Raw genomic sequence first — 15,525 nt, 5'->3', positions numbered from 1 at the left:
GTAGTGTAAGGGATTACTAATCAATTTTCAGTTATATTTTACTATATTACATGTTCAGCTACGCTTGCGTTACAACACAATTTTAGTTTTAATTGTAAAAAAACAACAAGAAAAAAAAACAAGACCGCCAGACATTAACGAATGAAAAATGCAAGTAGATAAGACTAAATGGCAGCGTCTGATATATTTTTTATAGCGATTTATTTTTTTACAGGAGTGCCGTGAGGCATGATTTTGGCCTCTGTGCTCACGCTGGCCAGTGGAAAAGCGGCTAATGCTCGGGCTCGCTAATGGGTGAAGATGGCATGAAGACGACCGTACATTCGCGAGATGGACGTATGCGCATGAGGCTACTCTAATTGTTCTGTGTTTTCTTTCTAAACAGTTAGGCTATGTTTAGGTTGTATTTTTCTTGTTTTCATCACGCAATCATGTGTTTGATGCGGTGGTGACACGTTCACGTAACATGATGTAAGGAAAGCAACTAAAAGCTGTCACAAAGAACCGGCAAAAGCAATGATTATGAATATGTCAAATATAGCAAGGAGACATTTTAATTGTTTATTAAAAAAGATGAAGTTGACGTTGCTGACTCGCGATCTTCGCAGTAGTGAATGCCCCAGAGAGAAATGCAGATTCATACAGATAAGCAGAGATCAGTCCGTTTTCTTTCGTTTTGAATTGTTCTGTTTACAAGTAGACATTTCAATATATATATATATTTTTCAGGTCTGTGTAGTAGGCTAGGCTACCTTATAGCCTACGCTGAGTTTCGGTTGATTTATGAGACGCGCTCCAGTTCACGCGCAGGCGCCTCCGTGTCGTGATTAGCCTATCTATTGTCGGCTATATTTACTTCTTATTTATTAAATCCAGGCAATTGGTTGATGAAACATTGATTAAAATTAAGATACAATTAGTACAAATCGAAATTCACAAGAAATTTGTGTCTCCTGTTTGAGGTCTCTGTGAAAGTTTTAAAACACTCTTTTAGTGCAGCTTCAGAGAGGTTGCGTCCGTAACAGAGATTTGTCACGTCCTTACATTGTTTTTTCCTCATAAATGCGAACACGGAAAATAAAATAAAATAAAATGAATATTTTATGTTCTGTGGAGAGCCAACCCTTCTTCATCCGGTGGGTAGTATTACTGTGAATTACACATTTGCGCAGTGTAATTCACAGAATTACAAAAAAATATTTTGCCTCCTAAAAGATAAATATTTTTTTTGTCACGCAGGAGTAGTTCCGTCATATTAAATATAAAACGCATGTGTAGACTGATATTTTTCTAATGTCTGGACTCTTTTAAGGGGGTATCCTATGGATAAACAGACGTTTCAATATATTGGTATTAAATGCATTTTCTGAGAATTTATATTTCAAGTTTTGATTGCAAATGTCAAGTCCAAAATGCTGGAATTCCCCAATTTTAAATAATTTATCCTCAACTAGTTTTGTGGTGTAGGTCTACGTATTTTATAATGTTAACTTCAAAATTCAAATAATACTAATAGTAATTTAAAGATGTGGTAGCGTTGGATCTGGACGGGAAGGATAACTCTTGGAGTTGGAAGGGGTGTGTCTCGATTCTGCAGGTTTTTTGGATCTGAATGTTTCATATCGCATATTGTTACAGCCTTAGAATGTTAAGTTCCACTACTGTATAGCTATTTTGGTGAAAGTAACTCAAAAGTAATACAGGAGTAATGTAACGCATTACAATTCTGAGACAGTAATATTGTAAGGTAATGCATTACTTTTAAATTACAGTAACAGGTAATGTATAATGTATTACAGTTTGGAAGTAACTTGCACAACACTGAATTTAGATATATTTTTAAGATGAAAAAATGCAGTTTTACAGAGACTAGACGTGACTTTCAAATGAAAGATTGGTATCAAAGAGCACACCCAGGTTCCTAACCGACGACGAGGACTTGACAGAGCAGCCATCAAGTGTTAGACAGTATTCTAGGTTATTATGTGAGGAAGTTTTTTGTCCAATAATAAGAATCTCTGTTTTTTCAGAATTAAGTATAGGAAATTACTTGTCATCCAGTTTTTTATACCAGCTATGCATTCTGTTGATTTTGTGGATTGGTAAGTTTCATCAGGGCGTGAAGAAATATAGAGCTGAGTATCATCAGCATAACAGTGAAAACTAATGCCATGCTTCCTAATTATATCTCCTAAGGGTAGCTTGTACAGAGTGAACTACAACATGGTACAATCTACTTTCCCTCTTTGTATACATTAGTGGTACATTTGCATCAGTTGAAACATTCCTTTCCTTGTAAAGAACATACCAATTGTACACATTTGAAGTATCATCATCATTGGAACATCTCTGCTCAGTGAAAGTTGAATTGCATACATACTTATATGCAAAATATAGCTCATCCCATATCTCTCATCAGCACACATGTTCAACATACTTTGACTCATAAAATACATTATGAAATTATTATAAAAACTTTAATAAAAAATGTGATGTTATGTGATTTGATGTTAAATAACATTTTCATTTAGAGTAAAATAAAATAAAATAATTTAAATGTTATGAAATTAAGCAGGTGACCAACTTTATAGTTTAGTTGTTTTTAGTGAAGAATTTAAATGCTTCTCATGCTTTAGAACAGCATGAACTTAACATGTTTGAGTGTCCTTTTATTTTGCAGGATGGATGATATCCAGTTATGTAAAGAAATTACAAGACTGAAGAAAGAGCTTCAAAAGCTTCTGTCTATCCCAGGTGAGATCTGGAAATGCCTCTTGCATATATCACATCAAAAATAAAAATAAATAAATAGAAAAAAAAAGTAAAACTTTATTAGCGATCAATGTTTTTTTTTTTACAGTTTTCCGATTTAAAAGTCCCTTTCACTGTATACCTTTAGTAAAGTTACTGATAAAAATTAAAGATCTCTCTCTTTGTTGGAATGTTTTACAATTTTCTAAAAGTAACACAACAAGAAAACTTGCACTACTAATTAAACCACTAAATACCAACCTCATTTTGCATAGATTATTTTGTTTCATTTTTTTCTGTTAGAGTAAGAAGTGTTAAAATCCATTTTCAGATAACGACAAGTCTAATGAAGACAAACAGAAGGAGGAAGAGTTTCTGAAACAGATTCATAAATTAGTGGAGGCAAGAGACTTCCTGGTAGATGACGTGGAGTTTGAGCGCCTCAGGTGAGCCAATTTCAGCAATGCTGGAAAAAGATGGAGGCTGACACATAATTCATTTGCACCCTTTATTAAAACTCTGACTGAGCTCAATTCCGAGGCAGACAGGATTCTGTTGAAGGCCTAAGGGGAAAAAAACATTACTCACACTCTATGTACATAAGTAATAGGATTTTATTTGTAATAAAGCCATTCTGCTGTGATTTCAGGAATTTAATTCAGGGAAATTCGTCTCAGTGCTTGTGGCGTCTGCACAAATTTGTGATTGAATCTGGGCTCAGTGTTTATATGTTTATGTTTTGCCTTCCCTTACGAAAAATAAGTATACTTCTAGTTAATTTTATTAACTATACTTAAGTAAAGTTCAAGTATATTTTTAAATATACTTTATATAGTGAGTAAACTAATAACAATTGATAATAATAACAACAGTACTTGTAAGTGCACTGTTTCAATACTACTTGGGTCTAGTCTATTTATTTATAGACAAGACAAGTAGTTTGTTTAGGAATGGTTTGTAAGGAATTACAAACCTGCGCACATATATTCAAACGCACAGAACTATATCAATTCTTAATGCGCATGTGAACGCCATCAGCGTCTATCACAGGTTCGCGTTTAAAGTCTGTTTAGAGAGAACGGTGTTGTCTTAGCGGCCCCTAATTAAATAACAAACTATCATTTAGACGGAAGTGAATCAATCAAAACTAACTTTAGCTGGAAAAAACATTTTTCAAGAATCACTATAAAACTAAACCAATCTCTGTTACCTTAAATTATATGTTTATCTCTGTAAAGCTGCTTTGAAACAATCTACAAGTTTAAAAGCGCTATATAAATGAGGATGACTTGACTTGACTTGACTAAATTGGTCCACTTTTTAGGGTGTGTTCACATTTGGCATGTTTAACACGCCGTATAACAGTGAAAACACGGATAGCTGGAAAATTCAGTCAATTGCGGGGAACGAGTAAAGTATAGATTTGAAGTAAATGACTCTACCAGTTGACTAGCCTACACAAAAATTCAATACTCCGAATTAGGAACATATCTGTTCCCTTTCGAGGGAACTCGAACTGCGTCGGTTACGACACTAGGGGAACGCCCTTCAGTGTAGCGCGTCTGAATATCTGAATGAAATTGAAACCAATCCTATTGGTGTTGCGTGATGACGTAGCGTGTGACGGCATAAGCGGATGTACACAAAAGCACACCGGCACACAGAGATGTCAGCTTTTTGCTATTCAGCAAGCGCTCTGTGTGTGTGAAAGTGAAAACCAGTTTTTCTTATTTGATGTTGTATTATCTTATATCTGCATCATGGCAAGTGAACAGTTCAAAAAATGTGTGTTTCCATTCCCTCGCTTTCTTACGGCTGGGGATACACATGAGATGTGTGTGTCTTGCTTAGGAAGGCAGCACGCTCAAGCAGCTCTCGAGGGGGCTGCTTGTGTTCATTGTGAATCTCTCCCAGTTAGAACGTTGCGTTCTCGTTTGGCTTTATTTTCCGAGGATGGCCAAATGCGCGCTCCCCGCGGTTCGGGTCCCGCATCTGCCAAGGCGGTGCGGCGGCTTAGAACGTGGGGATCGCAGCGAGATCTTTTAGATGACAGTGGGACTGCCGAGGCACTTTCCTACTCTTCATCTGAAAGCTCAGATCCCCTATCCCCCGTTCGGGAGCACGCTCCGCGGCTTCTCCCGATCGGGATGACGACCCGGTTTTACAGCTATCTGAATCTGAGGATTTAGATGTGCTTGGTATTGGGGAGGGGGATTAAGCCAAACGCATTGAACTGTTCTTCCTGCCCCTAATTATAATGAGCTGTTGGAGGTTGTAACGCGGGCTGTGGCCAAGCTCGATATTTCTTGGCCACAAGAGAGGCAGGAAGCGCGCGCCAAAAGTAATCTCGACGAGCGCTTCCTGCAGCACCACACGCAGCCTTCTCGCCGGTAACTTCCATTCTTTCCAGATTTACACAACGAGTTGTGTAAATCTTGGAACAGGCCTTTCTCTTCACGACTGTCTAACCCCCCTAATGTTACAGTGACATTGTGGGAGCTAGAGAGAATGGTTATGGGATGATGCCTCGGGTGGAAGAGGCTCTAGCCAGTTATCTTTCACCCGACCTTGCATCATCCCTTAAATCACAGGCGCTGCCCTCCAAGCCATGTAGCACTAGATCTGCTTTGGTGAGCAGAGCTTATATGGCAGCGGGTCGAGCTGGTGCGAGCCTGCACACGATGGCTCTTTTGCAGGCGTACCAAGCCGACCTGTTAAGAGAAATAGATCAGGGCGAGGGGCCCTCTATGGATGATGTTGCTGAACTTCGCAGAGCCACGGATCTAAAAGCTGATGGGTTACCAAGGAGACGGCCCGTGCAATCGGCCGTTCTATGTCAGCCCTGGTAACCACGGAGAGACATCTGTGGCTTAATCTCTCTGGCATCAAGGAGAAGGACAGATCTTTTCTCCTTGATGCACCTGTTTCTTCTACGGGCCTGTTCGGCGAGGCAGTTAATGCTGTCGTCGACAGATTCCAGGACGCCAAGAAACAGAGCGAGGCTTTTAAGCAATATCTCCCTCGTCGCTCTAGGTCTAGGAGGGCGGCTGCTAGAGAAAAGTAGCAACAGTCCACTACTTCCTCCTCTTACCGCCAGAGTCAGAAGGCGAGTGTCGGGTCTAGAGCTCCACTTCAGAGAGCCCGGGACTCTAGGCGGCGCTCGCACCCGCAGGCTCCTGAAAATACGGAAATCTGAGGACCGTCCTTCAGTCCAGAAAGGCTATGGGAAAGAGGTCCTAACTTTCATAAGACCTCCAAGGGCCCCTCTCTCGTCGGGCCCTTGGGAAGCTGGCGACAGTATCCCGCCGTCTCTGACGGTTCGGGACGCGCTAGCTTCCAGCGAGCTCACGCCCATCTGTCTGCACCAAAGGCTTGCAGCCAGACAGCGTTCAAGCTCGCACACTGTGACTCGTTGTCGGTCTTCCCCTGCCGGTCCTCCGCTTCAGGGTGCCGTCAAGGACTCCCACGAAACACCGGACACCAGCCCCGAGGGGCTGGTTCCCTTGGCAAATTTTGCAGAGGCATGGCAAAACCTCGCGAATATTTCTCCATGGGTCCTGCGCACTGTAGAAATCGGGTAAAGACTGCAGTTCCAGGTCCGCCCACCAAAGTTCAATGGGGTGGTCGGGACTTCAGTTCACCCAGAGCAGGGTCTGGTTTTGGAACAGGAAGTTCACTCGCTGCTGGAAAAAGGGGCCATAGAGCATGTTCCCCCACCAGTCAGCGAGTCCGGGTTCTACAGCCGGTACTTCATAGTTCCCAAGAAGGATGGAGGGCTGCGTCCAATTTTAGATCTGAGGCATCTGAACCGGTCTCTGAGGAGGTTTAGGTTCAAGATGCTCACTATTTCTATCATCATGAGTCAAATCCAATCCGAGGATTGGTTTGTCACGATAGATCTAAAGGACGCCTATTTTCACATCTCCATCCTTCCATCTCACAGGAGCTTCCTGAGGTTTGCTTTCGGGGGCGAAGCATACCAATATCGGGTTCTTCCATTCGGCCTAGCACTCTCCACTCGCACGTTCACCAAGTGTATGGATGCAGCTCTGGCCCCACTGAGGCTCCAGGGCATCAGCGTGCTGAATTATATCGACGACTGGCTCATACTGGCCCAGTCTCGAGAGTTGGCAGTTCGGCTCGAGATGTCGTCCTTGGCCACATTCAGCGCTTGGGGTTGAGGCTCAACACAAAGAAGACCGTGTTGACACCCGCCCAACGAACTACGTTCTTGGGGGTGGTATGAGACTCAATGACGATGCAGGCACACATGTCTCCTGCACGCATCAAGTCCATATTAACCACACTAACCAGGGTGAAGCTAGGCCACACCATCACAGTAAAACACTTCCAGAGGGTGTTGGGTCTCATGGCAGCAGCGTCCAGCGTCATACCTTCTGGCCTGCTAAACATGAGCCCTGCAGTGTTGGTTGAAAGCCAAGGGGTTTTCCCCGAGGGTAAATCCTTTCCGCTTGGTAAGGGTTACGCGCAGGTGCCTTCTTTCCCTTTCAATGTGGAAGAAACCTTGGTTCCTGTCCCAGGGTCCCAAGTTGGGAGCATTATGTTGCAGAGTATCCGTTTCGACAGATGCCTCCCTCAAGGGCTGGGGCGCGGTCATGGAAGGCCGCTTTTCGAGAAGTCACTGGCAGGAACATCATTTCTCTTGGCACATAAATTGCCTAGAAATGTTGACGCTGTTCCGAGCTCTGAGGAGTTTTCTGCCAGACCTCCAGGGTCGCCACGTTCTCGTGAGAACCGACAATACGTCAGTGGTGTCCTATTTAGACCGCCAGGGGGGTCTGAGGTCGCGCCCTCTGTGCAGACTGGCACATCAGATCCTCCTGTGGTCCCGGCGAAGACTGTCGTCTCTCAGGGCGATGTATGTCCCGGGGGACCAGAACCAGGGAGCAGACATGCTGTCGAGGCAGGGGCTAAGGCCCGGGGAATGGAGACTCCACCCCGAGCTGGTGGAGTTAATATGCGAGAGGTTTGGCCCAGTGGAAGTGGACCTATTTGCGTCTCGAGAGATGACACACTGTCCACTGTGGTTCTCCCTCACACATCCAGCCCCGCTGGGGTTGGATGCCACCGTGCAGATGTGGCCAAGCCCGCGTCTGTATGCCTTTCCCCCAATCGCTCTGCTCCCAGCAGTTCTGGAAAGGGTCCGTCGGGACGGGGTCAGCCTACTATTAGTAGCCCCGTTTTGGCCGGCCCGAGTATGGTTTTCGGACATCATCCTGCTTCTGTCAGGCCCGCCATGGCAGATCCCTCTGAGGAGGGACCTGTTGTCTCAGGCAGGGGGCTCAGTTCTCCACCCTCGGCCCGAGCTGTGGAAAACTGTGGGTCTGGCCCCTGAGGGGGCACAGTACCTAGAAGCCGGCCTGTCAGTAGAAGTGGTTGAAACTATACTCAGTTATACGGCCTTAAGCGGAATGTTTTTTACATTCGGTGCAGAGAGCGTGATTTGGACCCAGTTCACTGCCCAGTGGCTTCAGTGCTGGAGTTTCTCCAAGACCGCATTTTTGCCGGGCTTACCCCGTCCACACTCAAGGTTTATGTGGCTGCCTTTGCGGCATTCCACGCTCCTCTGAGTGATGGTCCTCTGGGAAGGCATCACCTGGTCGTACGTTTCCTCCGTGGAGCCTGGAGGACGAGACCTGCGACTCACACCAGGGTTCCCTCTTGGGACCTGACAGTGGTTCTCGAAGGGCTGGCCGAGGCCCCCTTCGAACCATTGGAGTCGGCTGAGGCCAAGAACCTTTCGTTTAAGGTGGTCTTTTTTTTGGCCATTACTTCTCTGAGGAGGGTAGGAGATCTCCAGGCGCTCTCTATTTCCAATCGGTGCTTGGAGTTTGCTCCAGGCAACATTAAGGCCATCTTACACCCCAGGCCCGGCTATTTGCCCAAGGTGCCATCTAATGTGGCACGGCCTTTGGTTCTGCAGGCATTTCATCCTCCACCTCATGTGACGGCAGATGAGGAGAGACTTCATCTGCTCTGCCCTGTCAGAGCAATGCAGTGTTATATCCAGAGGTCTTCCTCATGGCGTAAGTCGGACCAGTTGCTGGTGTGTTTCGGGTCGCCCAAGAAGGGGCTTCCCGCCTCTAAGCAGACCATTAGCTACTGGATCGTTCAGACTATTTCCCTGGCTTATCAGGTGCGCAAAATCCCTTCACCTATGGCCGTGAGGGCTCACTCCACCAGAAGCATAGCATCCTCTAGAGCCCTCCTTTCTGGGGTTTCAATACATGACATATGTGAGGAGGCTGGCTGGGCCACTCCGCACACATTCATGAAGTTTTACAGTCTGGACCTTCCCCCTTCGCCCGGTGCAGGAGTGCTTTCGTCCTAGATTGTGCCTGAAGACAGCTTCACATTAGGATGAGCGGGATGAGCGGGGTTGTGGGATAGTGGGTATCTCGTTCCCCTAGTGTCGTAACCGTTGCAGTTCGAGTTCCCTCGAAAGGCAACGTCTCGGGTTTAACCCTTGTTCCCTGAGAAAGGGAACGAGACACTGCGTCGGTTCGCCACACCTCACCCCGCCTGGAGCACTTGCTTCATAGCAAAAGCTGACATCTCTGTGTGCCGGCGTGCTTTTGTGTACATTCGCTTATGCCGTCACATGCTACGTCATCACGCAACGCCAATAGGATTGGTTTCAGTTTCATTCATAAATTCAGACGCGCTACGCTGAAGGGCGTTCCCCTATTTTCGTAACCGACGCAGTGTCTCGTTCCCTTTCTCAGGGAACAAGGGTTACATACGTAACCCGAGACGTTTTCTTTATAAATCAATATTTTCAAACAATGTAAGCTTATAAGACAGTATGTAAAACTATGTTAAAAAAGTGTGTAATAGGCTACTCATCAAAAGAGTGAACATAGCTAAAGCCAGAATACTTAATCATATTGTTAAGTATATCTTGTAAGTATATTAGACTTAGACTTAATTATATTTTTAAGTTTATCTTGTACTAAGTATATATTAGACTTTTATGTCAGTATAAGTCAAGTAGTCTAAACCTTAGTGCAATTTAGTGCAGTGTAAGTTTATTTCTGATTAGTACATAAAAAGTGGACTGAAAGTATAGTTTCTTATTTTTAGTTAAAATACGTATACAAATAGCACACTTGAATACATTTCTTTTTCGTAAGGGTTGTCTATAATTATTGTAGTATATTGACATTATTTAAAGGCAGCTGACCCCAAAAATGCCATTCTTATTATGGGTACTAAAGAAAAATTACTATATTGCAGCACCATGTTAATAAGTCCTGCTGGTGTTAAAGAAGCAGTGACCATCCTGTTGCCGGCTATTTGTAGGTCCATTACCGGCCAATTCTAAAAAGCTGGAATAGAAGTCATGGAACAAGATGCAAACTTTTCCCCTATGAGCAGAAGTCTTTTTTAAAGCCGTCAGAATACTATGAATAAATAAAGAAACATAAATGCATGATAAATGAATGCACGTGTTATATTTTTAGATTACATTTCCCAGCAGTAATATCAAACCTTGAACTAACTGAAGGACATGAAAACCATGCAAAAATGAATGAAATAGTCAGCCTTCCTATAATGCTTTGCACCATAATCATCATAGTTACCTCTGCTACACAGGGAACGGGAGGAGGACAAAGAGATGGCTGAGTTTCTTAAATCCAAATTACCAAAAAGCTCTCAAACCAAGAGTAAGTCATTCTTTTATGTTTGGTTGAACAAAGAAATGTTTATTTTAATGTTCATGAATAGAATATTTTAACTAATAGCTGTTACTCAGTAAGCTATCTAAGGGTTAAACACACTTAACGGGACACTTTCTAATCATTTGTCATTGTCTATGTTTTAGATATTTCAGTATAAAAATATTCAAATCAAAAATATTAAATATTACCGTCAAACATAAAGACCTCAAATCACAATTTTCCAGCCCTTACTGGCAAACTGTCAACATTTGTTTTTAAATGTAATTTATAAAATGCATAATAATAATGATAACACAACAATACAACTTTTAGATTAAATTTTAGATTCCGCTGATTTAACGCCTTCTGCCTGGATACAAGTAGAGCTAACTAATAAATCTGAAAGGAAATGTATTTAACATGCATGAATTATATGATTAGAAATTGTACTCTTATGACAGTCAAGTACACATTTATTCCCCTCATTAAAATTGCATAAGTGGTTTTCCCAGTTCACCAATAATGCATCGTTCAGTTTGGGTTCACTAAGATTTCTTAAAATAAATGAATACTTTTATTTAGCAAGGGTGCATTAAATTTACCAAAGGTGATGGTAAAGATATTTTTCTTTATTTAATACTGTTATTTTGAACTTTCCATTAATCTAAGAACCCTGATCAACATTGATAATAATAAGAAATTCTTGAGCACCAAACATTAAATATTGCATATTATAATGATTAGGCCTACAATAAGTAATGGCTCCTGAAAGTTCTGCTTTAAATAACACTTTAAAATGTATTAAAATAGAAAACAGTCATTTTAAACTGTAATAATATTTCACAGTATTTAATTTTTTTTATCAAATAAATGCATCCTTGGTAAGCAAAAGATTCTTCTTTTAAAAACAAACAAAAAAATCATACCTCCCTCAAACGTTTGATCGGTAAAAAATAATATCATAATTACAGTAAATCATATTTTGCATTTTTATAACCTTAGGGTGGGTGGGAAAATATCCTAACTGTCCTCACCATGATGAAACCTACACATTCTCCCTTGGTAAGCTCACAGAATCTTTGTGTATAAAAAGCTCTTTGTCTATGTAGATGTTGGCAGGAGACCCCCCAGAGCCCAGCAGAACACTACTCCCTTTGCAACCAAGACTGGCCTCACTTTACTGAAAGAGTGCTGTGGATTCACCTGCTCTATAATGTAAAAGTCACACTTTTGGCAGTGGCAGCTGGAACACAATGCGATTCTGGAGCCTTGGAAGAGGGTGACCTTTTAATGACATCAGGAGACTCAAAGAATATAAGCCAACACTAGAGGTCTCTGAAAGACAAAGCTATGAAGTTGTCTGTTAAAGAAAAGCGGTCCAAAAGCGGGATCTCTTAAATTCTTTCGCTCCCATTTGCTAGCTTTCTACCTTACTTCTTTCTTCTGTCCAAAGTTCTGTTTCACTGTATTACAAAGAACATTTTCTCCAGGGTCCTGCTGTCAGCAGCTCAGCTGGTTTGCTGTCATTCCCTATACTTTTCTTTTCCCTCAGGAGACATTGCTACAGCACTGCAGTACCTGTGACTTCATCATCCATAAATGCTCAAGTTTCAGTAGAGATTACATTTCGTACCAGTGGTGTACCTGTGGCGACATTTCTACAAAAAGATATTACATTGCTTCTTGCAAGTTTCATGACACTTTCAAAGTGAAATATCCACTGAGTGGGGCTAAAAAAGATGAACGTGAATCTAGCAACATTTGTATGTATTGCTGATGTTTAGAATTTAAATGTCTTAGTGGCACTAAAAGGTTAATGCTCTGTTGTGTTTTAAAAATAATGTAGCACATAAAGCCTACCCTAAACCTAGACTGACAGTGTTAACAAAAGCATAAAAATGCATTTGCTGAAGCAAGCATGCCATTTAAGCTTGCTTCTTTTAGTTCTTTTATCATGACTTGTGTCCCAAAGCTTTAGCAGAGGAGCTACCAAGCAAGTTTACTATGTCAGAAAAGCCTTACATATGGAGCTGGTTATGCGATGGGAACAGTTAGTTCACAATCCATGCATATGATAAAAGTGTTTTGAGGTCATTATGTTATTGTGCAAGGACAAGGAGCCAAGCGAAAATAAGTCTTTATTATTCAGTAATCTGCCCCTATAATCATACTTTGAGTGATAAACGTTGCTGGCATTTTACTGCCTCTAATGTTAATTTCAGATGGAAACTGAAGTGAATTGTATATGCATATGTATGTTTTGGGAGTTTTGCAAAAATAGAGGTAGAGGCATGTATTTGCAAAGAGCCTATGTTGTACAGTGTCTCAATGGCTAATGAGATTATTACACCACAAGTTGAACAATTAAGCTAAATGAGTTCTTTACAACAATTTCTATAATTGACAATATAACTGTTTTCTCAGTAAAAATGTTCACTGGAGTACAGACGCACACACACAAAAAAGAATTAAATGAAGAACATTTCATTCTGTTGAACATCATCTGATAGAGTCACACACCAGGAGCCTGTATATCCACAGCTTGAAGTCCAGCATCACTCACAGTGCCAAAGCACTTGTTTATGTTCTCCAGTAGAGTGCTTTCATCAATGTCAAGGGCTCTTCTCTGTGGAGACAAGGTTCCATAGCAACCAGCGCATAGAACAATTCATCTTTAGTCGCTTTTGTGGCTGTTTAGTAGCTAAAAATGTTGTCAATCAGGAGTCAACAGAGCTTAGTTGTAGATGGCAATGGAAAAGACAAACAGGCCATTATGACCAGGTGGATCCAAGAATAATAGTTTGGATTTTGTTTGCATGAGTGGAGGACTGTACTAAAACTTATCAATAATTCAACTAATCAGCATTGACCCCCGAATTGAATTATGCTTATCTACTTTATTGCAGGATTAATTACGGTATTAATAAGCACCATGAGGCATTGCTTTAATGAGCCTTTTAATTAGTATGTTAGACTGCTGCGACCCACAGTTCTCAGCAGTGAGCATTGTGATTGGAAACCCCTGTTGACTCTGGTCTTAGTGAGTCTTTATCACTAGTTAAAGGTCGGTCCCGTCACTCATACACTAATCACCTGACTGCAGTCTGTCTCTTCTGAGCGGACTGCTCACATCTGCTCATTAAACTGAGTGGTGTGATTCTCAAACATGAAATGAGCTGATTTTGAATTTCCATTTTTGTTAAATATTTCCATTTGGTTTGATGTACTTTCTTTCCTTTCTTTTTTTTACGCATGAAAATGATATGCCATTAATATTGAATTATGTGAATATTTATATGAATTCATTATTTATCAATTCACCAAAAAGTGAATTGTCATGAAAGTGTGTCGTCAGTGTTATATTAGCATTATTTATATAGTTTTCATTAATATGTTGAATTAGCTTCAATTATAATTTAATAAATTTTTTTTATCATTTGTCATTTTTGCTTTCATTCATTGAAATTAGTCCTTTTTAGTTTTAGTTTTATTTAATTTAAACTTCTAACATTTATACTTAATTTCAGTTAACAAACATGTTTTATAATAATTTTAGTTTTATTAACTAACAACACTGGTTGTCATTTCAGTCCTGATCCACAAACAACAGATATCCTTTTTCAATGTGACTGTGGCCCGAAGGGATTTCCCTTTACATTTCAGCTGGAAAACATCTGCTGCCTTTGGTGACTGGATGTAAAAACATAAAGGCTGTGTCTCAGAAGGACTTGAAGTACTATAGAACACTGCAGCTACAATTAGAGTAACTGTTTCCCCTGAGGTCGTCTCCTTTATGAAATGATAAAACAGTCAGGTTACACTCGGATGCGTTCTTTCATATCGCTCTCATCTCTCTTTTGCTTTTTCTTTGGTTATACACTGATGTAGTCCATGCTCAAGCCTACAGTTATGTTCAGTACCAGGTTACATCAGGTTGTTTTGCTATGCTACACTGTAAAATTTATTTCGATAAAACTGCTGTAGCAAAACTGTAACTATTTTTGATGTCTTTAGCAATTGGTATCTTTATTTAGTATATTTACATTACAGTTGAGCTGGATGATTCTGTATATATTTTTTCATGATTCTCCCACTATTCTCAATAGACAACTAAACAAAATAACATGTAATTCACTAGAGGTTCTGATAAAATGTAAAAAAAAATATATATTTTTTTTTTATCTGTTTGAATGGATGATTTAATGACTCAGTTATAAAAACTTCACTTGTTTCATTACAGGATGAATCAACAAATCTTTTGAATGAACGATGCAATGACAAATACATTTTTAACTGTAACTTGTCGCCACCTATTGGTGTAAAGACGTAATGGATACAATATTTATTTAAAGCATCAAGTTACATTCATAAGGTGATTTACTCTATTTTGATCCCTACCAGACATCAGCGCTTTATATCCGCACTATAAACTTTTATCAGGACGACTGTGGTCATTTGAATTACTGTAACACAAACTGAGTGGTTGAAAAGACTGAAGTTGTCTCATACCTATATGACAACTGCTCTCTCTGGGTCAGGGGCGCCAACACAGATTTGAATGTTCTGCTGTGATTTTGTCAAAAGATTTAATAGACATAGCCAAATCGATGTAATTTAATCGTGCAGTTCTACATTACAGCTACCAACATGATTATAATTAATAATAATTATGTAGTATATACGTCATTTGCTAAGTCACAATGTAAGTTGAAGTATGATGAATAAGCGGATGGCATTAATACTGTACATTGTCACTGTAGTAGGCTATTACCATAGTCATCGTCTTAGCACTTCCATTTTTGTCCCACATTTTATTGACCTTTTAATTCCTTGAAGTTTTTTTAATTTTATTTTTTCTTCTATGTATTCCTTTGTTTGCCTTTTTCTTTTTAGTTGTATTATTTTTTACATATTTGTATGAAATTGCTGTTGCTGTCCATACTGATGTGCTTGTGTTAAGTTTTTCTTTGTTTGTGTTATTTTTTTCTCGTTGTTGTTAGGGGTCTATTATATTTTTACCACACAAATGTTCTGCTTATCTGACTGTCAGTTGCTTGAGGAATTAAATATAAATATTGTTCTAAGATAAAAA

At 40.6% G+C, this 15,525-nt stretch overlaps 1 protein-coding gene across 1 annotated transcript in view; it reads left to right on the top strand.

Annotated features, from left to right (window-relative positions):
* Window positions 1-15,525, top strand: part of pik3r6a (phosphoinositide-3-kinase, regulatory subunit 6a) — a 36,754-nt gene extending 21,229 nt beyond the window's left edge. Inside the window, exons 3-6 of the mRNA XM_077198959.1 lie at window positions 2,681-2,754; window positions 3,083-3,197; window positions 10,369-10,439; window positions 11,543-15,525. Coding sequence (XP_077055074.1) covers window positions 2,681-2,754; window positions 3,083-3,197; window positions 10,369-10,439; window positions 11,543-11,652 — 370 coding nt within the window. The 3' untranslated portion in view covers window positions 11,653-15,525. The remainder of the gene's footprint in view (window positions 1-2,680; window positions 2,755-3,082; window positions 3,198-10,368; window positions 10,440-11,542) is intronic.

Source organism: Siphateles boraxobius, unplaced genomic scaffold (genome assembly GCF_051911475.1).
Source record: "Siphateles boraxobius isolate OS27281-9 unplaced genomic scaffold, OSU_SipBor_1 41, whole genome shotgun sequence".
NCBI classification, from domain to species: Eukaryota; Metazoa; Chordata; class Actinopteri; order Cypriniformes; family Leuciscidae; genus Siphateles; species Siphateles boraxobius.
Note: the sequence above shows the minus strand (reverse complement) of the source record. Positions and strands in the feature narration are given on the sequence as shown.